Here is a 25,026-nt window from a genome sequence, read left to right on the forward strand (position 1 = left end):
AGATTAAGGTACTAATATGTGCCATTTAGGGGGTAGATAAGATACAAAGTTGAGTGACAAGTTGTTGTACCCCTAAAGGTACAATTTTTGCACATTTTCTTCTGGCAGTGTATCCTAAAGATCATATTATCATCTTGACCACAGTTAATAATTAAAACTCATTTACCTACCTTTAATATATTCAGTATTTAATATAAGACTGTAGTCGTCTGTGCCCTACTGGTTTAGATACTTAGTTATTTTATTTATTTTAGACTTTATAAGGTGGTTTCACATCAAGATTGAACAAACAATGAGCTTACAACATTACCACTATATATCACAATCAAATGATATTACCCCATTAATGTGAACGAAATTTTCAAAATTAGCCACCATCATCCATCTATGAATAACAAACATTAAAGTGTAACGCAAGTGTGTTTGGTTTTTTGCAGTGTGTACGGCCTTGAAATCCAGTCGCAAACAACATAATCACTCTGGTTTCAGAAAATTTGGACTGTGTCCAGCATGGTCAACATACCCTTTGTGCTCCGATGAGGAGAGGGTGAGTGATTTTGGAAAATCACTATCTTAAAAAAAAAATTCTTCTATGGCATCACTGTGAAAACCCTGTTTTGGAACCTTTATTTTTAAGAGTGCAGATCACTCATCTTCAAAGTGTTTTTGGTAGATTGATTAATAAGTAAATTAGAAATAATTCATAAATTAAATAATCAGATATTATATTGCACATCACAAACCACTTCTTTTTGCAGGAGGATAAATGTCCATCTGGATGTCAACTGGAGGGTCTTATTACTGTGGCAGATGAAGACATTCATAAACGACTGAGAAATATTTGTGGAAGGATTCAACAAAATCGGGACATCACCTCATCAGTAATGCAAATGAGTGTCCAGCTTTATGGGTCACAAAGAAAAGCTATCATCCAAACATATAGTATGTTAAATGTTATGGTTCTTTTCATATGCTTTTAGATCTAATTCTGAAATCAAGTAAAAAATGGGAAGATACCTGGAGCACCATTTGGAGTTGCTTAGATTGCAACACAAGAAGGAATCCTCAAGAGAACCCATGTAGACATCCTTTTGAAGTTGCCTCAGATAATTTATTTCTGTTCTCACACAGTTTTCATTTATATTTCAAGTGCCTCAAATCGTTCCCTTCTAAAGAGGTCACTGAGGAATCATTGACAGGAACTAATAGCTTCCATCTATGCTCCTCAGAGAATTATACAGTACTTTTTGAAAGGGTTCCCTATTGGTTCAAAGGATTCTGCCAATGTGCCAAACAGAACAGTTATGCCCAATATTCATTTCAAGAACCTAGATTTCTGTGTAATTACTCAGAAGGCCCCTTCGACAAAACATAAAAAAAAAAGAAAAATCTGTTTTATTATAATTTTTTGTCATTTACAAAAGGCTGAGGAGGTCTGATGGTATTCTCATGTGCAGTGCAGGAGCTCAGATATGTTGAGTTTGCTGAAGAACTTCAAAGAAACCTAACATTCCTGCACAAGAGGTCTACAGAACTTGCAGAAGACTTACAAAAGCATCACCGCATGATCTGGGATCAGATAAATGAAATCCGTCGAACTGAGGTAAGGTCTTTTATTTTAGCTGTTCTCAACCTTTGTAAGCCTTTGTAAGAGATGGTATGACTTTGACTGCACCTTTACAGTCAAAGTCATACTAACATTCAAATAACATAGTATTAATAAATATCTCTGAGAGGTATATATTGCAGCCTACTCAGAAGTTTATTAAAGGACAATTCCGGCTAAAAATGAACCTAGGGCTAAATAACACATGGGTACCAAGTCGACCGTTCTCTGGGATGCGTTTTCATGATAATCTAATGTACCCAGTTTTAACGTTAGTTGTAGTTTAACCACGAACGCCGTGCTACGCCCTGGTCTATAGTCACAGTTCAGCTCACGTAGCATGGCGTTCGTGGTTCGACTGGTCGAGACTGTTTTCCAAAGATGGCTCCTGCTTGTATACGCGAAGTGTACTGTCTTTAGAAAGTATCTTATTAAACTGTCTGTACACTAACAAAGTTCTCAATGCTTCGGTATGCAGGTAGGGACCCTCGTTTATGCTACCGTGTTAGTGTGGGGCTGTTTTGAGCCTTGTTAGTGGTATTAACTAGCGATTTTTATTTTTACTTAGGCCTATTCGATGCCCCATACACTAACGTTAGCGTTATAAGATAATCTGATAATCTGGTGGGGTGGTGATGGCGCAGTGGATAAGACACGTGCCTTTGGTGTGAGAGACCTGGGTTCGAATCCACTGTGAGACACCATTGTGTCCCTGAGCAAGACACTTAACCCCTAGTTGCTCCAGAGGCGTGCGACCTCTGACATATATAGCAACTGTAAGTTGCTTTGGATAAAAGCGTCAGCTAAATGAATAAATGTAAATCTGTGGTTATACTAAAACGAACGTTAAAACTGGGTACATTCGATTATAATGAAAACGCATCCCAGAGAACGGTCGACTCGGTACCCATGTGCTATTTAGCCCTAGGTTAATTTTTGGCCGGAATTGTCCTTTAATGCTGTTTTTTTTTCTTTGTTGTTGTTTTTTTGTTGACTGGAAGGTCAGTTGAGTAAATTCAGGTTCACATAATCAATATATTTGATCAAATGTTCCGAAAAACGTTTGAGTAAGGGATTTCACTATTTGCTTGAATGTTGAAATGTAACTTTTGCCCTGATTCAGACTTGTTTTTGTGTAATTCTTTGGAGTGAAGGTGGACATTGACATCAAAATCCGTGCGTGCAAAGGATCATGCAAGCAAACCTTTGACCATGCTGTTGATAACGAAGCCTTCAAAGCTATGGAGATCAAAATGGCGCAGTTCAGCATAATCTCGAAGAGGCGGAAATCATTCGCCAAAGTCAAAAAACTAAAACTTCAGTCTGCTTATAGGCCCGCTGTGTCCCCCACTTACCGTAAAATTCCCATTGTTCGCAATGAGCTTCTCACAAAGTTTGAAGACATTGAGCAGCATCAGGTGGTTTTAGATGAACTCCTTGAAGATTTTTAATCAATTCAATTTATGTCTAGATTAGTAATATTGGGGATTACAAAACATTCAACACGGTGTATGGTTTGGTAATGTATAAGAGCATGTAGGCTATACTGACAAATACTTATTTCTTGTGTTAAATATTTGATGCATATTTATTTAAAGATCACATGTGCCGTTTATTTAGGCAATATCACCTTAACAGTTTCTTGTTTTTTATAACTTATGTCCACTATTCCTGGTGTTAGAAAACAAATGTTCTATTCTTAACAGCAGGAGAAAAAAGACTAAAACAGCTGTGCCTTAGTAGTAACTAAGAAGCAAATGTGAATGAGATACTGTACAAAATGCCATTTCACAGATTTACCTCATTAAAATCTCACAGCTGTGTAACGTTTTAGTATCATGACTTCTGTGCCAATAAAGCAACATTTTTCATAAGGCATATGTGTGTGTGTAGGTGTTTGGCCCCTTTTTCAGTTTTTAAGTATGACATTAAACAATGTTTATTAAGAATGTTTCAACCAAACAATTTTGCCCCTTAAATAAAGTGTTGTTTACCAAGGACACAACAAAATGGGTAATAAGCATGCTGGGGATGAAACATGAGACATGTGAAGTCATTTCCAACTAAGCTGTAATTATGTCAAATAAATTATGACATTTTTATATAATTGTGTATGTTTAGGATAGATACTCTCAGAAAAAGGTTGGAGCGGCACCTATTCAAAAGGTATGCGTTTGTACCTTATTTACCCCTAAAAGGTGCATATTAGTACCTACATATTACATAATAGTACTTTAATGGAACATATTAGTACCTTTTAAAAGGGTACTTTATTGTTTTGTTTTGTTTTGTTTTTTTGTTTATTATTATTTTAAAAATGTCTACATTGTCATTTCTATCACAGAATATAAACACACAAAAATTATCCCATGATGCATGTATATACACTTTTGGAAATTATTAGTAGACAAATTAAATAAACCTGTGAGAGTGTGAATGGTGTTTTAATACAGATTATTTTCGAAAAATCCACAATGTGTAAATTTGGAACTCATAAAGTGCCAAAGAAACAACTGTATGTGTTTATATTCAGTCATTTTGAATATGCCTGAATTTTTTGCTATTGCAGCTTCAAACATCTCATACCAAACTGATACTACTGTAGCTCTAAAATATGAGAAAAAAAAAACATAAATACTGAAGACACTTCGTTTAATTTATTTTATAGGCCGGCTTTAATGAAAATCAGGTGAATTGTGTATCCATCTTGTTTTACACTGTTTTGCATATATTCCTTTTTAAACACTTCCAATAACACAGTTCCAAATGTTTCAAGTTCAGTAAAACTCTTTTATGCAAATACAAATAATAGCTCTAGTAAAAATGTAGGTTCAGGTTTCATTATCCTCCTATTTCTCAAAAAAACCTAAAAGAAATGAGTGGCATTGAACGGGAATGTACACAAGAATGGACACATTGTATCTCATTTCAATTCACTTTTATCATGATTTGAAGAAAGGTCTGATCTTCATGCTAATAGATTTGAGCGAATACCACGAGCCCTTCCAGTTCATCCACACAATGCCATCATCTGTCCCATGCTTGGCCATGTATTTTGTATAAGCTCCGCCCCTGTAGTATCGCCCATTAGGATTACAAGCGTGGCATCGGTTGTACCACCATCCGCCTCCATCTTCCCTTGAACACTGCTTAGAAGGATCTCCAGGTATCCTGTTTACGATTGACACAATTGGAGAGAGAAAGAACATTAGATACTGAAGTTTTTCCATACAGGATTCAGTGTGGCCATCATTAGGAGAAGCTATTTGTACCATACGAACCATTTGTCGTGATCTCTGTCATAGGTGCTGAACATCATGCCATTATGGATGGTCATGGTACGGTTTTCTCCAAACAGTTCTGTTGCACCATCTAACAATGTGTTTCCAGCTGTTCCTGAGTAACGGCCAACTGCTAGGATGTAGTTGGTGGCTTCGCCCTGAACAGTGAACTGCTCGTACTGAGCGTAGACCTTTGAACCAGACCAATCTTCCATTTCAACCAGAAGCTCGGTGGGACCCATCTTAGTAAGCAGACTAATACGCTCGTTACCCAACCAGTACTCACCTAAAACAGTCCACAACAAGTTAATTAGAGAATGAGATGATATGGTGAATCAGTCAATGTAACATTGATATGGAGAACCTTGCTGGAAAGATTAGTGTTTAGAACTGCTATTCTGGTACAGGCTTGTATACTGGTGATTATATGCTGTTCACCAGATTTTTTTCGTTTGTTTGTTTGTTTTTTTGTTTGCCAATACTGGTTGAACATGTAAGCTTGCTGGTTTAGCTAGTTAAGAAGCCTGATAGGGGAAACCAGCACAACAAAACATAATCTTGGTCTTCTGCAGGGTCTAACCACCACACAATATGCAATGCTAGTCTGAAGTAAGTTCTTGGCTAGATTCTTCTTGTTCATCAGTAAAACTACACATTCTAAAACCCGATTCCCACATTTCTAAGTTTATATCATGGTTTTGCATATCATTTGTTAGCCATAGCTTACCAGGAGTCTCGCAGTGTCCTTTGCCCACATCAAATGCAATGTTTCCAAAGCCTCTTCGGTAGTCGTCCCAGCGCCTGCCAAAATCAACACTGCCGTCCATTCGGCTTTGGATGACCACCCAACCTTTGGAATAATAGAGAAGTTTATGATGAAGGTTGCATCATTAGAAAAACATGCATCTACCTACATTTTTGCAGATCTCTAAAAGAGTTACCGGTTAGGATTATGGTGGTGTTCATAGGTGCAACATTATTTCCAAATGCATTAGCGCACTAACCTTTTAGCACCACTCATTAGACATTTAATGTCCGAACTGCCTAAATACAACAGGCAACATAAAACGTTGCCAGATTCACATTCATTTGTTTCAGATAATACTGAACTCACTTTTAGTGCCACTCACAGGACATTTCACATTGAAAGTATTGCAAAACTTTCAAGCACCGTAATATCCTTTTGCAGATATGTCACCCCAGGCACGTTTTCCCAATGAATCTGGGTTGGGCGTTTCTCGTGACTTTCCTCAATAGGCCACATAATTTTGAGATCCTGAGTTACATTAGGGGTTTGTTTAAATGAAGTCGACATACCTCCTTTTTGACTCGTCTGATCGCAGAAGACCTTGTATGGTGTACTGAGTGGATCAGGCCGTATGAGGTACATCTGAGAGTCCTCTCCTCCTTTACGAATAATGTCCTCACACTCCTTGCCGGAAACCACAGGAATCGGGCAGCTGACTTTACAAGGCGCTTGGCACATGGCTCTCTGAGTAGTGATGGCTTTCTCCAAACGCTGAATCTTCTCACGGACCTTCTCCAGCACAGCCTGTAGGATTTTGATATTCTGGGGGAAGGTGACGTCCACAGCATCCTTAATATAAGCATGCTGTGTCTCTAGAGTGTCTGTGTACTGACCAACCAGCAAACCATTGCCTATGAGAGAACACAAAGAGGGGATGTATAATAATTGAGAATGTCTTAGAAAAAGGATAACGAGTTGATATTTTTATTTATTTGGCAGATATCTTAATTCTTATTGACTTACACAACGTATATATTTTCAAGCCCAGGGAATCAAACAGCTGAGCTATAGGAATGCTAATCAAAAATCATCCTTGTTTCATCACAATAGAGTTGCAGAGTTTCTCAACTCTGACCTACAAGGTCCACCTTCCAGAGTTTAGCTCCAACCTTGATCAAACTCATCTGCCTATAACTTTCCTGAATCCCGAAGACCCTGATTAGCTCGTTCAGGTGTGTTGGTTTAGGGTTGGACCAAAACTCTGCAGGAAAATGGACCTCGAGGGCCAGAGTTGAAACACCCTGGGCTATTGCTTCCAGATCAAAAGATTCTAGGCTCTCTGAAGGAAGTATAGTTAGTTACCCTCGTTGACTCTTTGTCTTTGTGCTACTTCTGCAGTCATGTCCAGGACGTAGCCATAGATAGAGTTGGAGGACTGGGTCAACTCATCCACAGATCTTTTCAGCTGATCTACAGTCGGCTTCACGTTACGTTCTTGCTTTTGGATGGTTTTCTTCAGCTCACAACCTGTGGGACACAACACTCCCTGAAGAGAGAGAGAAAAAAATAATTTAATTGTGGTTTGTGTGGTATTTACTTAAATTAGGGCCGTAACCACCATTAACAGTTATATTCAGATTATTGGTTGAACAAATGGGTTTTCAATGGGAGATTATATGTTATTAAGATTATTCCTCTAGGCCTCACTTACAATTTTGTCATCTTATCCTAAAATATCAGAAATTAGTGCCTGAATGGGTTATGCCGCCCATCTAAGTACATACTGCACAAACAGAATCAAAGCATATTGGCACTCTGACCATTTTCTCAGACATGTGGGTACATCCACCCGAATCTGGGTGCTCTTCCTTCTCCTGCGTAGCTTTCCCCACTGGCGCTGCAGTTGGTCGTCCACGATAACGGCTTGCCCCACTGACGGGGGGTGGGGCCGCTGGGCCTGAGGAGTACGTCTCACGACCTCTACTGACAGGACGATGACCCCTGGCATCTACGGTTCCTTTAGGCTAAATTCAGAACAATGCATCTAAAAATGTCACTGCATTTTTTTATGTAATTGTTTGCACATTCCATATGATTTGAGTTATGTACTCCAAAATATGATCTGTATACACACATACACCGTATGTGACGAGTTTAAAAAAAAAATGTAATACAATCTTAATCAACAATAACTGACAAATATATTATCCAAAGTCACTGTGTGTGGGTATTAATTTATTAACCATATGTTCTGTATTATTTATGCAGTATGATTTGAATTGACTATTTATTACTATTTTGAGTTTTAAAAAGGACTTACCTCTTTGTTTGCTTCCTGAAGCAAAACGGCATATAAAAACAAGAAAATAATTACTACATTATCAAAATGTAATATTAAAATTATATTAAGTATTAGAATGTTAATAAATTTACCGCTCCATAATCATCATATTCCTCTTGTGCGAGAGTTCCAACAACACACAGGAAAAGTAATAAGAGAAGCTTCATGTTGGTAGAGCTCACACTTCAGTTCCAGCAACAGTGTGAGGTTCTCAGCTGTAGATAATTCAGTGCTGCTCTCCCAGAATTTATACCATACACCCCCCTGCACTGGAACAGGAGGGACTGCAGTGCTGGTTAATCTTTAATTCTCGATGTGGCGCTTTTGGTAATCAGTTCAGGGACGGCATCATTTTGGGGAAATGAAGAAATTATGTGAACAAATAATAAATAATCATGAAGCAATCAAGTAATACGTGTATGCAAACAAATAATATTACACTATAACAAACTATAGCAATAATCAGTTGGTATGTTTATAATATTGAACGTAAAAAGTTATTTACAATGGCAGACAGATTTTGGAATAGAAGGCTCACTTCTGGCCACATTTTAATTTAACTGCCTAAGATACATTAGTTGCCAAAACATGTATGATAAAAAATGTCAACATATTTATTGCATGTGAATTGTTCAAACTGCAAAAATAAAACAAAACATTTTTAGTTAAATGACTAATACTCAATAGTATGATGGACTTTTGTGATTAACATTAAACAGGAAAGAATCTCCATTTGAGAAATGCTCAATCAGTTGAAATGTTTCTGTATGTTCTATTAAATCTGCATTACTCAGCAAGTAAACCATTGCTGTTTGTTTGGCCAGTGTGATTGTTGTGCCATATCTTCTTCAACCACCCACATCTCTAACTTTGACTCATAGCTAACAGACATGACAAACTTCTGAAATTAGGGAATATAGTAGGCTACATGTACCCTACTCCCTAATTTCAGAATTATATATATATAATTTACTTAATTATATATATAATTAAGTAAACGTTTTGAGAGTAGCTATCTAACACACAGCCAAAATGTATAATTTGTAATACAGTAAGATTTGAGAATTAATTCTCATTTACACTTAATTGCTTAATAAAAGCTGTAGTACTTTTACAATGAAAGGAGTTTTTTGAGAGCCTTAAAGTGCGGTGTTAAAAAACAACAACTACACACTTAGTACAATGTGTAGTTGTTGTTTTTTAACACCGTAGGCCTACTTTAAGGCTCTCAAGCTAGGCTTTAAGCGAGCTATTTGATATTTTAGAAAATAGAAATGAGTCTACTTTAAACGAACTGATATTTTATAATTTCTAGTGAATATCCAATCCCGTAGCGGTAGATGTGTGCGTGAGTGTTGCTCCTGCGCAGATCTGTGCCAGCAAGCCGTCATGAACACATTACGGGAAGTCCGTCGGTACTTTTGAACAGTTCACTTCAAAGATCCGGTTAAAAACGATTCAAAAATTATAAAGCATACAGAATTACATCTCGTGCTCCTAAATTACCGCTGTAAAATATCAAAAACGTTTCAATAAAATAAAATAAAACATAATAATATCTAAACCATAACAAATGAAACAACATGCAGGCCTAATAAAATGTATTTGTGCAACCTATCTGAAATTATTTTTGCACGTTTTAATAGGACCTGCTTTGTCAAAAGCATAGACTGTATAAAACATGGTCAAAAGACACGGTTCAGGTTCAAACAAATGAGTCGGCCGAATACTGCTCGGGCCAATTTTCACAGGATTCATTGAAGAGATTCGACTCACCAGAACGATTCTTTTAAAGTAAAGTGTGGGACAAGGAAAAAGTTAATCCGAAGGTTAAGTAAGGTTTGGTGAGAAGTGGGAGTTAAAGGGAGGTGGGGTGGAAACTGGAGGAGCTGAACACGCAGCGTCAGTGGGTTAAAATATATATATATATATATAAAAAATTTTTTTTTCTTTTTTCTTTTTTTTTTCTTTCTCTCTCTCCTCCTCTCTTTAGGGGTGGGGAGGGGTAGAAATGTTAAGAAAATAGGAGGTGTTTCTGATCCAAGCTACCTGATGATGGCAGTAATGCACTGTAAAGTGCGGTTGCCAATAAAACAAAAAAGAAGAAGAAGAAGAAGAACGATTCTTTTAGAATGGAATACGAGCATGATGATGTCTGCCGGTAGAAACGGAGCCATTAATAGATGACTGGAATCTAGAGCGATATTAATAATGGCTGACCTGCAACCCCAGGTACTGGATTCAGTATTTCATATATAGATGGTCCTCAGACAATTAAAACTGGTGATGTTTCGCCTTAATATTTTGGTATATAACGTTAGGCTAACTGCCGTGTACAGTACACTGTCAGCGACGCGGCGGCTAACGTTAGCTAGTAAGTTAACGTTACCCTGCTATTATAATGAACGAATCTGTTTACATCTGACCAACACGCTCGCGTGCAGTGTAACGTTAACGTTACATAGATCCGTTGATTATAATGGGAAAGGTTTTGCTTAGTTTGTTCAGCAAACTTGATGTATGCGAGTAAAATGCCTTTAAAAACGTGTCAGGGACACCCGTTTGTGGATTATATTGCAAACATATGATTATGATATCCACAGTGATACTGCAATAAGAAATCAATTGCCTAGCACTGCCTGTTGTTTTATTAAAAGTGAATCACTAGGTAGTAGTGAGAGTGATAAATCACAACCTGCCAGTAAATGCAAGCCAGTTTGACCCTTTTTTGTACACTGAGAGCTATGTTATGAAAACTTGGAGGTTTGAAAGGCACTGTTGTATGATGATCAGTTAAGTTAGTTTGTATAAATGCCCAGCTAACTGCAAGAGCTACAAAAGCACTCTTCTAGTCTGCTGACTCGTCATGGAGATGTGTGGACAAGCATGGCCATGTTTATCTCACACTCGATTACATACAGAATAAGATGCCAGCGTCAGATTATATGCACTCTAGATGGGTAGTTATAGGTTCAAATGCATGTATAAAGGAATCGGTACAATTGTACCAGTTTTCTTTTTGTGATTCACTTAAATTGGCATTTTTAAATGTAGTCTTTCAATTATTATTATTATTACATCTCTTGAACAGGGGTGGATTTAATGATTTGGGGGCCCTAAGCAAATTCCAGTCATGTTTTTTTTTACATTTGTAACCCTTATTTTGCTGTCTCTCTTTCAATCATAGTTTGTTGTAGTTTAAGTAACACTTTAGAATAAGGTTCATTAGTTTGCATTAGTTAATGTATTAACATGAACTAACAATGAGCAAAACATTTATTACAGCATTTATTAATCTTAAAAAAATCTATAAAATACAGCTGTTCATTATTTGTTCATGTTAGTTCACAATGCATTAACTAATGTTAACAAATACAACCTTTGATTTTAATAACGTATTCGTAAATGCTGAAATTAATATTAACTAAGATTAATAAATGCTGAAGATGTATTGTTCATGTTAACTAAGGTAGTTAACTAATGAACCTTATTGTAAAGTGTTACCGTAGTTTATTTTCCCCTTCACAACTTATCATCTATTTTGTATTTGTATTTATTAAGCACCGTTAAACACAACAGCAGTTGAACCATTGTGCTGTACAAATAAGATAAAACAATGAAAGGAAACAAACAAAAAATTAAATCAGCAAATTTAACATACAAAGTTTAAAAAGCCATAGTAAAAGAATAAGATTTCAATTTAGATTTAAACTCAAACAGAATTTGACGTTTTCACAAATGCACGATCACCTCTTGCCTTTAACCGTGATCTAGGCTGAGATAAAGAGCAGTTTTTTTGTGGACCTGAGACATGTTGGCTTATTTTTTTAATAAGTTAGACGAATAAGAGGGTGACAGATCATTTAGGGATTTAAAAACAAAGGCCAATATCTTAAAATCAATTCTATAGCACACTGGCAGCCAGTTTAAAGATTTTAAGATCGGAGCAATATGCTCTTGCTTACAAGTTCCAGTTAAAAACCTGGCTGCAGCATTTTGGACCATCTGGAGTCGTGATATTGAGGACTGAGGTAGACCAACATATAAAGAATTACAGTAATCCAGGTGTGATAAAACAAAAGCATGCGTGACTCTCTCGAGATTTTTAAAAGATAACCAGGACTTGACTCTAGAGAGCAGTTTTAATTGGAACAAACATGACCTCAATACTGTATTAATTTGTTGATCAAATTTTAGGGAGGAATCTAAAATGAATCCCAAATTTCTTACTGTTGGTTTGATTAAGGTGTTAATATAGCCAAGATTAAGGTTTACATTGGACTTTTTAACTTGAGGCCCAAACACAATAACTTCATTTTGCCAGAATTTAAGCATAAAATAATTTAAGTTTGCCAAGCCCAAGATCTAATGTCCTCTTGACATGCAAACAATTTTCCAAGCTCTTTCATGTCTTTTTGCTTCAGAGGCAGATATATTTGTGTATCGTCTGCATAAAAGTGAAATGAAACTCCATGCTTCCTAATGGGAGCATATAAAGAAAACAGTGTTGGTGCTAGAATGGACGCTTGGGGAACACCACAAGTCATGGTTGCAACTGAAGAAACAGTTTGCTATGCCTACTGAAAAAGTTCTGGCACACAAAAAAGATTTAAGCCAGTTTAGGGCAAGGCCTCGGATGCCCACACACTGTTCAAGACGTGAAATAAGAATAGTGTGATCAACTGTATCAAATGCAGCACTCAGGTCGAGTAAAACCAGAATAACTGAATCCCCATAATCAACTGATACTAGGATTTGATTTAATACTCTATGTGGTTCTAAAGCCGTATTACCTTTTTTTCCCATCACAAAATAAGAAATTACAAAAAAAAAAAAGAAACTATGCTTGCACTTGGCAGTGATTTGTGAACTAAATAAGGATTCAAACATGTCATCAATAATCCCATGCAACTCGTCCCATATTCCAAGTGTTCTGAAGGCACATGGTAGGGTTTGCAGAGAAACAAACCGGAAATGTAATTTAAACAAAAATTTTCGGTCGTTGCACTCTTGTGTACATTCATGTGAGTGTACAGTTTCGGCCAGGAAAGGCACACGGAACAAATCATTTTGAGAAATCAATATGAAACACTACATGAACACACAAGGCGTATCTTTAAACACTTTCTTCTCTGAGGTAAATACCTCTGTTGTAAGACAGTCAGACAGTGTTGTGCCAAATTCTGTGACCCACCGAATCATGTGACGGTACACACAATTTAGTGACGGTAGGATTAGGATTGGGATTAGGATTAGCTCTTTACAGCACCTACTACAGTTACATAATTTGGCGGGTCAAAGAATCTTTATAACACAAATACACACTAGAGAGCTTTGCCGAATATGTTTTGCCAATATCTGATGGGGACCCCCAGATTCTCCGGGGCCCCAAGCGTCTGCTTAAGTCTGCCACTGCTCTCGAATACTTGATTCTGATTGGCCATTTGCTGCATTCTGCTGTTAAATGTTTTTGTTTATAAAGTGCACCATTGTCCGCCCACTTTTGTAGCGACCTTGGTCCGGAAGTATTTTTAAGGGATTTAAAAAAAGTCTTAGTTTAAGAGTTATCACCCATGAACCAAACCAACCAGCTATAAAGTGAATCAAATTGTAACAAACTTCATCAGACAAAAAGACAAGAATGTGTTCTTAACATCTTTACTCAGGGAAAGAACTACACTCCCATTATGCGAATGACATAATTTAATTAAATATGGAGATATATAAAACATTTGATTTAATAAAGATAACCTATATAGGCCTTTTATATTTATTACAAAATATGCATTTATAAATAAATCTAAATATTTAAGTAGTTTAAGTAGTAGCATAGGAAAACAGTGCTTCATGGGAGTTGGGTTGGCGCTAAATTGTTCTTTTGGCATTTGCTTGTTTTGATTCTCTAATTGGTGGAGATTTCTCTGCAGAATCATGGGTAATGTAGTTTTTTCACCAGAAATTCTGCTGTTAAACAAGATTATATAAAAAATAAGTTATAATGGAGGTTGATGCCTTCAACAAAAGCATTTACTGTTGATTAACGACCTTGTAGCTCACACTGTAGTTCTGTCTTTAACTATTTAAAAGTAATTGTTAAAAATCAATTCCCCCATGGAGAAAATGAATGGGATTTCTGCTTCCGGAACCCGACTGTTGCACTCTATTATGTGATTCTCTAGAAAACTCCTGAGTTCTGACTGGTCAATAGCGTTTAATAGTAACCGAAATCAAAACATCGGGCAAAATAAATCCAGACCAAGAACCAGTTGCACCAACAGGGCTTTACTAAGCCTGGTCCTAACTGCTAAGTAGGTCTTAGTTAAGACCAGTCTTTAGAGTTGACCTAACGTCGGTTGCACCAACCAAACTTAGGCTTAACCTAGGCCATGTGCACCTAACCTAGGCTTAACTACGCCTGGTTTTAGCGATACGCGTTCCTGTGAATGGCCACAGAACTATAGCAGTTGCCCAGCAGCATGCGTTGCTAGGGTTACGTTGTAAACTATCTTCCGCTGTTAGGTTAACTTGTAGCCATATCAATGGAGGATCAGAGAAAAAGGAAAGGAAATTTCCCCGACATTGAGATACGAAAACTAATAAAGCTGTACAGTCAGCTGTACAGAGAGCAGATTGCGGAAGGCGACGGCTCAGTGCCAGTGATACTCTGCGGATGGCCCGACATGCGGTGGATTTGTGGACATTAATCATGTCTCCAACAGTGTTTTGAAACGCACCATTTTCATAAAAAAGTAGCGCTATTAACAGCTGTAATGTCAGTGTCAATGCTGCGTTGTGGTTCGACACAAACTGTAAGTCGGGTGACAGCTCTTCAACAAGTTCATATCTCTCCGACAGAATCGAAACCTCTCAATCAGCCCATCTAAAAGCCCGCTCATTGTAAAGTCTGTGTATAAGGCGCACCATGTCTTTACTGCTGAGTTATCAAGTGGTAACTATAGAAACTTAATAGATTTTGACTTTACGCCTGCTACTGACTAGGCGTAAGATTTACGCCCGGTCTTAGCGAGAAGAGGACTTAAGCTGCGTTCACATTACACGCGACCAAGCGACACGATACCATTCATTTTCAATGGTGAGCGGGTGACTTCCGGCAACACACGCGGGCGCGACCGTTGGCGACTGGATGGGGCGTGTCTGGCGACGCGACAAAGTTGAGAGTTTTTTTACTTTATGCAAATGAAGAGCGATTTTCGCGAGCGACAACCAATAGGAGTGGAGCGCACGTGATCCTTCTCCACAACCCCTTGGCCTGCAGTGCACGTAAAGATGGATGAAAAATTGATCCTTGCGGTTAGCAATTTTCTCTGCCCACGTACAGGGACATATATAAAAAGAATGATGAGTGGAAAGGAGTTTCAGCGATTGCGGTGATTCCAAGTAGGTTTAAATGATTGAATAGCCTGTACAATTAACTATAATTTTTTTTGACAGAGACAGTAAACAAAACCTAAATGTACTATAGTGGCCTTTCTAATATTTTAGTGCTTAGTTTATATAAAAGCATCTAAATCGATTAAATATTTTAATCAACCTGGTTCAGTACGCATTTAAATAGGCTTACTTACCGTAAACAAATTGCCAGCCATTCACCGGTGGAAATGGCTCGTCTGAAACGTGTATTGTCCTTGCAAATCAGGGGACCCACCCTCCGCAGCAGCACATCAAACTGGGTCCTGTCCAGCCTGAAGTACTGCTGGAACCGGACTTCATCCAGCTGCAGCTCATGCACCAGCCGGTGGTACCCGCCGTGCCGACTCCGAGCCCGAATGGCTCGTGAACCCAGATAGACCGGCGTTTGCGCTTATGCCGTAGATAAACGGCCGCAATGAGAAAATCGACTTTTGTGTCTCGTTCATCTTAATGCTTCACTACAGACGTTTATATGTACGGAGTATATTTATATTTAGTATTTTCCCTCCAGAAATTGTGTTTTTTAGTGGCAAGAAAGCTGATTCGCTGTCTTTTGGATGTCATTCATAAACATTACTAGTCACTAGGCAACCAGTAGGGGGAACGCCCACTAGCAACCTCATCGCCAGCGTCTGGCGACTTGCAGCGACAAAGTCGCGTTTAGTGTGAACGCAGCTTTAAGCCTGGATGGTGCAACTGTCGTAACTATTAGGTCGGACTTAGAATGCTGAGTTAAGACCTACTTACCTTAAGACCACGCGTAAGCCCTGTTGGTGCAACTGGCTCCAGGGGTCTTGTACTAACTTGAAGGGTCATACAAACTACACGCATAATAATTGTAAAAGAATAGAAGATGCATTTCAGTGTTGTTTTTGTAAAGCATGCCAGTTACCTAAATATGTTATTTTTGTATTTATATCCAGTTCTTTCTTCACAGGACGATCTTTTGAAAATGTCTAACAGAGAATCGTGGAAGTAAGTAGTCATTAGCAATCTTTTTTTATGTGATTTTTTTTAGATGTTCAGAAAAGTGAAAGTTGTTGTAAAAGGATGTTCAACTTTTCTAAACTGTCTTTTTTAGTGCCTTATGATTGTCATAAAAATAGTTCCTGGAGCATGTGTGTCATTGTTATAAGTGAACACTGGGAATGTCGTGCAAGTGGCCTCAGTAGGTCTGGCCTCGTGTATGATCCTGCAAAAATTAACCTCTTTCACAACGTCTTAACCTAGTTTTCTGTATAATTAGCTTCTGGATTTGAAATCAGTGAATATTTTACAGCGGGAATTTAGGAGCACGAGATGTAATTCTGTATGCTTTATAATTTTTGAATAGTTTTTAACCGGATCTTTGTAGTGAGACGTTCAAAACAACCGACTGACTTCCCGTAATGTGTTTATGACGGCTTGCTGGCACAGATCTGAAATCAGTGTTGATCTATGTCTTTGGTTTTGGATTAACCAAAATTTGGATTAATCTGGATTATTTCTGACTTGTCTGTACTCTTCTGTGTGTGTAACTCCAGGATGCAGCACGAGAGGTTGCATGTGAAGCATCGAGGTCATGAGGCCATGCATGCCGAGATGGTTCTGATTCTCATCGCTACGCTAGTGGTTGCTCAGATTGTCCTGGTTCAGTGGAAACAAAGACACGGCAGATCCTACAACGTGAGTACCTACGTTTACATGGACTCCTTTCGTTTCAATCTGAACTAATTTATTCCGATTGATGTAGTGTTTACATGAACGCTAAATAAAGCGATCACTTGATGTGCGCGTTTATACTTAAAAAGCCTCAAATTGGAATAGATTTTTTGGCGCCAAATAATTTTTTAACCCAGGTGCTGAGGGGGTGGTAGATATAAATACTATTTATAAATGAGTAAAAATGGGACACTTAAAAATATTTAATTATTTTAATTATTACAATTAAAGTATTCATTTTATTAATTAATTTAAATTAAATTAACAAGCAACAAGCAAGAAGTGCATTTGTAAATCCAGTGAAACGCGTCCATTGATTTTTATTAATACAACTTTTCTGTCAGTGCTGCAAAGATTAAGTTGACGATCGCCATCACCTAGTGAACGCGCATATATAGAGATAAATGCAAATCATGGATTACATAATCAGAAGGTATAGGCTAGCCTTTTTCTTTTCGTTTTGAATTGTTTCGTTTAAAGAAATTGACGATTGATATCTCCGTAGTGAACGCGCCTATAGAGAGAAATCATGGATTCATCAGAGAGTATGCTGCCTATATTTCTTTTCCTTTTGAATTGTTTTGTTTAAAGAAATTGACGATTGATATCTCCGTAGTGAACGCGCTTATAGAGAGAAATGCACATCATGGATTAATCAGAGAGTATGCTGCCTATATTTCTTTTCCTTTTGAATTGTTTCGTTTATGCCGTTATATGATATTTATATATTATATATAAGTGCCGGTAATGACGGTATTGAAACTGATACCGTTGCTATTTTAAGACCCCGCGGCAGGGCTCGACATTAAGGCTTGTCCGCTTGTCCGGGACAAGTGGATTTTTTGTAGGACAAGTAGAAGAGAAAATTAGTTGTCCGACCGGACAAGTTAAATTTCAAACAAAATAAAATGCCATGTTACTTCACGTTATGTGCCACTCGTTACGTCTATTTTACAGATTTAATTTTACAGATTTGAAACGAAGACATGTCCTGAATGTGAATGGCCTGTGAATGTCCTGAATGTGACTCGCAGAAAGACGCGCACCAGTATGATGCGCATGCACAGACCGCGCGCCAGAATACAGTTCTCTTTCGTGCTTGAACGAACATCAACACACACAATTAAGCCAAAATGTCATTTGTCGAGTATCTTCATAACACAAGAGCAGTCTTATGATGGACATAAAGAGTTGTGACTCGTGAGAGAATGAAGCGCGTGTGAGATCCGCGTCTCTGTCCACAGCGGCTGCTCTTAAAGGGCCAGCTACCAATAAAGTGTTCCGTCAGTAAAGTTAATGAAAGAACAAAGGGAACAGAGAAAATTACTCACTGCTCTTGACTAAAGAACTTGTGTAGCTTTAATAAGGAGTAGTCTATATATAATTTATAATTTATGCTGCGCAGACTGTTTGATAACTTTATTCAATTTCTGTATATGTCCTACCTGTTAGACAGTTCATTTTTATCCAAACATCAATGGCTTATTGATCATTATAGGTGTTATCAATCATTTAGTTGTTATTGCTAATTTCAGAATTATCACTAATCTGTGTGTGCATTTGGTTTAGAACCAAACAAGTTGACTCATGAAACCATTTGTTTATTATATCGCAATCGCATATCACAACCGCAATATTGATCTCAATAATAGGAATATGACATTGTCCCCAAATCGTGCAGCCCTAGATAAAATTATAAATCTTTACTCGGACAAGTGACTTTTGTGCATGGACAAGTGAAACATAAATTTACTTGTCCGAAGGACAAGTGCCTCAAAAAGTTAATGTCAAGCCCTGCCGCGGTATACGATATTACCGTAATACCGCCCAACCCTACCTCACACACACCCAGAGAGTGCATGCATACTCTACGTGATGTAGTCCTGTAGATTAGACTAGTGCGGGTGCGCATTTAGAGTATGCGCTTTCACTGCGTGATTTAGTCTTTATGTATATCATTTAGGAATACATTTCACAAGAGTGCAGTTTTTCTCCAAATTTATACAGGTAAAAATTCCCATATTAGGTAAAAATCTATTGAAACATATCAAAAAAATCATTTCTGTCACTGCTGTGAACTGACCACCAGACAGAGTATGAAGAATATCAAAAACTTTAGGATTCAGGTGTCCACGACAGTCCTAAACCTGCCAAAGTACCAACACAATAAACACACTCAGCAACATATCGTCTAATAATAGTTATCGAGAAAATCCCAGAAAATATCGAGATATGATTCTTTGTCAATATCGCACACCCCTACGTCCTTCGCCCAAAACTAGGTGTCTGTGAAAGAGAGTCCCAAAACAAGGACTGGTGGGACATTGTCCTGCTCCACGTCACAGACGATGAGTTGAAGGAAAATCTTTGAGTGACAAGACATCACGCATCATTATGCCATTTCTAAGTCATCGTGTATGCATAGTACTTTCCCCTTATCAGTTTATTTTCAATCCAATCAAGTGTGTATAGGTCCTCTTGATCGGATTAGAAACAGTTTAAAGCACTTTATTTTCAGCATTTTAATCGGCACAGAATTTTAATCGGATTTGGCCAATTCATTCCGATTGACGTGATAACATGTGATTTTTTTACAATTTTATTCCGACTGTGCTAGTAGTCCGATTAAAATAAGATTTTTAGGGTCCATGTGCACAAATAAAGCTCTGTAATAAAGTAGTTGATGAATATTGTTACAATTGTTTGTCTTGTAGATGGTCACACTATTGCAGATGTGGGTGGTTCCTCTGTACTTCACTATTAAGCTTTATTGGTGGCGTTTCCTGTCCACATGGGGCATGTTCTCCGTCATCACCAGCTATGTCATATTCAGAGCCACACGCAAGCCTCTCTCCTGCAGAACGCCACGGTAATGCTTGAAATGCTTTCAGTTCTTTAAGAAAAAATGACATTTGTCATCATTTACTTGCCTGTATGTTGTTCCAGACTGTTCTATAGCTTTTTATCTTCGGTTAGTCACAAAAAGAAAAGTTTTGAGGAATATTCACACTGTTCTTTTCTATACAATGAAAGTATATTGTAATCAAAGATTTGTTAAGCAAAAAAGGACTTGTCTTTGGGTTACAAAATTTCTTATTGGGTTCCATAGCATATAGAAAGTTAAACTTTTTCATTAATTGGATGATCGTTTCTTTTAAAAAAGCTAAAAGAGCTATAAAGCTATTTATATTAATATATTATTAATTTAAATGAAATATTAAAATAATGCACACTGTAAAATAAAAATAAACTGATTTTCTTATTATTTTCCCTCAACAACTATTATTTTTTAATGAAGAAAATATAGTTCTGGAATACATAACGTAACTTCTGGAATCACAAAATGAATCATAGTTAATTAATTTAATATATAAAATTAATTAACAATGTTAATTAAATATATCAATCAACAGTTTGTCGTCATTACAGCACAATTATCATGTGTATGCAGCTTCGGATATTGTATTGTGTTGGAAAACGGACGGCCTTCAGATTCAGAAGCACTGCTTTACATATAATTGTCTCATATAAAAAAGCAGCAGCTATGCGAGTTTTATGAGTGCAGTATACGACGTGTAATGCCCCTTGTAGAATGTGTTGCCTGTGCATTGTTGTAGAGATTATGAACTAAAAGCCTTTCACTTCTGCAGGATGGTGTATAAGTGGTTCCTCCTCATTTACAAGCTGAGCTACGCTGTGGGTGTTATAGGATATCTTGCCATCATGTTTACCATGTTTGGATTCAACGTTTTTTTCAGGTGCGTAACATTGAAAACATTGATATTTTTGATCAGAAATGAAACAGCGCCTTCATTCAGATCCTAAACGCAGTCCACAGGGATCCTAAGGAGGAGAAATTGTCTGTCTGAGGAGTGAGTCAGTAGTTAGTTCGCCCCCTGTTCATTGTTTCCATGGCAATGCTGACACAATGGCGTTCTAATTAGAAGGAATTACTCCCTTAAGCCCTATTCGGATGGCACGAAGTTTCCAGGGGGACGTTAGAGAAATTTGTGTTTCACAGACATACTTTGTGATTTTTAATCCCACCCAAATCTGCCAAGTCTGAGTTTTTCCTCACACAACCTCCAGGGCAAATTACCTACTGTTTTCAGCAAACTCAACAGTCCTCTGGGAAATATAATCCGGTCTGAATGTCTATGATTGCCAATATTGTATGATCCTCCTAATGCTTCTCCTCATGTGTTATTTTTTTTAACCTATCTGAGCTATCGTTTGCGCACCAGTCTTCGGCATGCTTTCATTTCATTGCAATATGGATGGTATCCTAAGAAAAAATTAAATTCTACAATAAAAAAATGGAGCCAAATTGTGGAAACTGCAAAGACAGTGTCAGGTTAGAGTAAGGTACTTGTCTAGATTTCTCTGCTCACTTATGTGAGTTTATTATGAACAGTCACTTCTATAAACCCGTCAAGTTTACTTAACTGGTGCTGCTCATGTGGCGGTCAAAAATGCCAGAATTGTTTTTATTATTTCAATGAAAAGAATGTACTGTATTTTAGTTTGATAATGTTTTTTATTGAATTATTTTTAGGGGATTTATAGTACTAAATTATATTTAAGGAACGGTTATGATCCATTTATTACCTGTTAATTACTTTTTGAGCATAGACCTGAAAATTAAATTTCCAACTTAAACTGTCGTAAATCTTGAATGCTTTGAAGCACAGACTGCAGTTTGCTCTCTTTATAAAGACAGAGTATTGCTAAAGTGAAACTATAAAAAAGCTGTATTATTATGAAAAATGCACACAAATGCCATTTAAAAATGTTATATTAAATATAAATATATATATATATTCCAAAACGTGTTTTACTCTAAAATTGTGAGAAAATCAAAGCCATAAATCTAAACAAGTTGTGTTCCAAAATTGATGTTGATACCTCAAAAAACTAGTAAGATTTTGTTTGGGTGCAGTTCCAAACGTTTCCACTAGATGAAATTCACTTCCCACTTGAATCCAATGCGGTCATTTTGACTGCGAAGAGTTCAAGTGTGACTATTTTTTTCAGGGCCATTTAACCTTTTCGAATCATGTCCCTAATTTTTGTTGTTCACATAGCAAGTGCCAAAACCTTTACCAAATTAAGTAAAAAATTATATATATATATATATACATGAAATCACAGACGTCGAATAATAAGAACTGTAATTCAAATGTATTTTAGAAAACTAGTCCCGTCCGAAAAAGGTATTGAAATTGTGAGTGTGAAAAGAAATGGATGCATACAGTACTTCTGTGGTAACAAACGTTTCAGAGGATGTACATGCTAGGCTGATTGTCATTCTAAAAATATTTATATAGACAATTGATTGTATAAGTTATGGTTGAAATATGTTTTTAAGGGCTGCACAATTATTTCAATTAAAGTTGAAATTGGGATATGACCAAGTAAATACTTTTTTTTTTTCAGGATTAAAGCAGAGGACTCGATGGATGTAGGTGTGATCATGCTTTTCTATGGTCTGTACTATGGGGTAATGGGACGTGACTTTGCTGAAATCTGCTCAGACTACATGGCATCCACTATAGGGGTAAATACATATGCATCAGTTTCTATACGTCAATGTCCAGACATTCTCATATTAATGTAACTCTTTGGCCGTGTGTCCACCAAAGCGTTTTTTCCTTATTTTTTTTCAGTTGTTTTCAATGGGATCGGCGCTTATTTAAATACGGTAGCAGCGTGACATGATGCTGAGCATCTCTTTCGCGCTGAGTGCTTGCTGTTTTTTTTCCGGATGCTGAGAGTGGAAGAATGTTCAACTTTGGGTAAAACAGAGGCTCATCACTGTCACTTTTTACCCAGCCGTCCAATTACAGTGAAGGAGGGGCGGGACAAACCCCACATCGACCAACCGCAACCTCCTGCTTGTGCAAGGACAACAGACGACAACAACCAGCACAACAATGGAACAAAATCATTTAAAACAAGTACTTTGCATTGTATCAACATTTTATATTCAGATACAAACTCTCAACGCATTCTCATCCCACGGCGTCATATACTGACGCTTTTGCCAAAGCATCTACATCCGACGCACATGGCACCCTTTACCGTCAATATAACATGCTTCGGTTATGGGTAGGTTTAGGTCTGGGGAAGTGTTAGGGTTAGACCACTAGAAGGCGCCATATATCTGCGTCTCATATTGATGCTAAAGGGTAAAAGCGTCAGTATATGACGCCTTGGGATGAGAACGGGCTGAAACTCTCTGTGAAATCAGATATTAGTAATAGTAACACTTCCACGCACATTCCGTATCATATCAACCATGCGTCTCAACTGAAAAAGTGCAAGGCGTTTTCAGCTGGCTAAAAACGCTTTGGTGGACACACGGCTTTAAACCCTTAAATTTATTCTCAGATATCCTGCAGTATTATTTGTGAACATTTCAATATCAAAAAAATGAATTTCATATCTTAGTAAAGGCTTTTGTTAATTCTCCCAGTAACTCTTTTACCTGGTTTCTTTTCTGTCTGCCTTCTTCAGTACTATAACATGGGTGGTATGCCATCCCGAAACCTTAGTGATGACATTTGCGCCGTGTGTGGTCAGAAGATTTTTGTCGACCTAGATGAGGAAGGCATCATTGAGGACACCTACCAGCTCTCCTGTAACCACATGTATCCTTCATTTCCCATAAACCTTGCCTGTAATGTTTTTCTTAACAGAAAACAAGAAGTTTTATTGTTATATTGACATTTTGTGTTAGCTACATTTTTTGATGTGCGTTTCAAGAACTTGATTTTTTTTTCTATTTATTGTATGAGGAAACATGAAGTAAAAGTTTCTGCAAATCTTTGGTTGTTTAGTCAAATTATCCTTAACTACCTATGGTCAACAGATTTCATGAATTCTGTATTCGTGGCTGGTGCATCGTGGGAAAAAAGCAGACGTGTCCATACTGCAATGAGAAGGTGGACCTCAAAAAGATGATGAATAACCCGTATCCTTGAATTTTGTTAAATTGGTCATAATTCACATGCATGACATTCGATAAATAATGACCAAATTCCTAGAACGCCCTGTAATTGTGACTTTATATTGCAATTCTGACCTTTTTTCTCAGAATTACAATATATAAACTCGCAATTGTGAGAAAACTATTATATTATCTGGGATAAAACTTTGTACTATATGCATTTTTTTATTTTCTTAATGTTAAAATAAACATAAAAAAAATTGGTTAACTTTATTTGACAGTGTAAAGTGTACTGAAGATGAATTCAACCAAAATACACACTAAAAGTTTTCAAATTTGTAATAACCATATTTACGCCTTAAATCTCCACATCAGCTGGGAGAGAACACATGTTTTATATGGACAACTTCTGGATTGGTTGAGGTACCTGGTCGCCTGGCAACCCATCATAATTGGAATCGTGCACGGAATAAATTTTTCACTTGGACTTGAATAAACCCCTACAGTATTTGATTCTGTTTAAAACTGTGCATGTGTTGACCTTTTTGAATATTTATTTGTAAATTTTACACTTTATAATATAAATCAGACGGCTGCTTATTTTGCTTTTTAAAATCATTAGACACATGGAAACAGACTTGTTCAAATACACACGACTTTTTCAGAAGTGACCTACGCTGATGCATCAATCAAAGATGTACAGAAGCCCCTCTAAAGCTGCTGTTTATCACGAAACCGTGCCTCGTTTTGTCTGTCTCGGTTTAATCGTTTAGCGTTGTAATGGTGTGGATATTAAGTGGTTATGGTTTTGTTGCGGTTAAATGGAGCGTGAAGACTAGAGGGGTGATTGCCAAAGCTGCACTCTATTTTTTATTTTATGTTGAGTTGGCCAACTTGTCAAACCGCAATGAGGCGATCTGCTCTGTGTAAAATTAAACCATTTTTATGTGGCTACTGATATGACTTGAG

At 37.3% G+C, this 25,026-nt stretch overlaps 3 protein-coding genes across 5 annotated transcripts; 2 read left to right on the forward strand and 1 right to left on the reverse strand.

The window, feature by feature from the left end:
• The first annotated feature begins 3 nt into the window (after window positions 1–3).
• Window positions 4–3,226, forward strand: LOC143714028 (fibrinogen alpha chain). Of its 3 annotated transcripts, none has more exons than XR_013195386.1 (4): window positions 4–547; window positions 759–942; window positions 1,458–1,603; window positions 2,730–3,226. XR_013195386.1 is itself a non-coding variant. In XM_077204931.1 (4 exons), exons 2-4 carry the CDS (start codon window positions 885–887, stop codon window positions 3,055–3,057), a joined length of 501 nt encoding a protein of 166 aa, XP_077061046.1. In that variant the 5' UTR covers window positions 4–547; window positions 759–884; the 3' UTR covers window positions 3,058–3,226. The 3 variants fall into 3 exon arrangements, 2 of the variants coding, with proteins under 2 accessions (XP_077061046.1, XP_077061047.1); XM_077204931.1 differs by having other exon boundaries at window positions 2,761–3,226; XM_077204932.1 differs by having other exon boundaries at window positions 1,463–1,603; window positions 2,761–3,226.
• Window positions 3,227–4,257: 1,031 nt separating this feature from the next.
• Window positions 4,258–8,201, reverse strand: fgb (fibrinogen beta chain). The gene is made up of 8 exons (XM_077205244.1): window positions 8,072–8,201; window positions 7,956–7,970; window positions 7,456–7,659; window positions 6,998–7,181; window positions 6,205–6,546; window positions 5,615–5,737; window positions 4,888–5,173; window positions 4,258–4,777 (listed from the first exon to the last, which is right to left on the reverse strand). Exons 1-8 carry the CDS (start codon window positions 8,141–8,143, stop codon window positions 4,549–4,551), a joined length of 1,455 nt encoding a protein of 484 aa, XP_077061359.1. The 5' UTR covers window positions 8,144–8,201; the 3' UTR covers window positions 4,258–4,548.
• Window positions 8,202–10,074: 1,873 nt separating this feature from the next.
• rnf175 (ring finger protein 175) lies at window positions 10,075–25,015 on the forward strand. Its single transcript, XM_077205248.1, has 9 exons — window positions 10,075–10,208; window positions 16,345–16,382; window positions 16,931–17,072; window positions 19,823–19,977; window positions 20,759–20,866; window positions 22,545–22,665; window positions 23,625–23,758; window positions 23,980–24,081; window positions 24,433–25,015. Exons 1-9 carry the CDS (start codon window positions 10,188–10,190, stop codon window positions 24,551–24,553), a joined length of 942 nt encoding a protein of 313 aa, XP_077061363.1. The 5' UTR covers window positions 10,075–10,187; the 3' UTR covers window positions 24,554–25,015.
• The last annotated feature ends 11 nt before the right edge of the window (window positions 25,016–25,026 follow it).

The sequence above is a fragment of the Siphateles boraxobius genome, unplaced genomic scaffold, assembly GCF_051911475.1.
Source record: "Siphateles boraxobius isolate OS27281-9 unplaced genomic scaffold, OSU_SipBor_1 53, whole genome shotgun sequence".
Classification (NCBI taxonomy): Eukaryota; Metazoa; Chordata; class Actinopteri; order Cypriniformes; family Leuciscidae; genus Siphateles; species Siphateles boraxobius.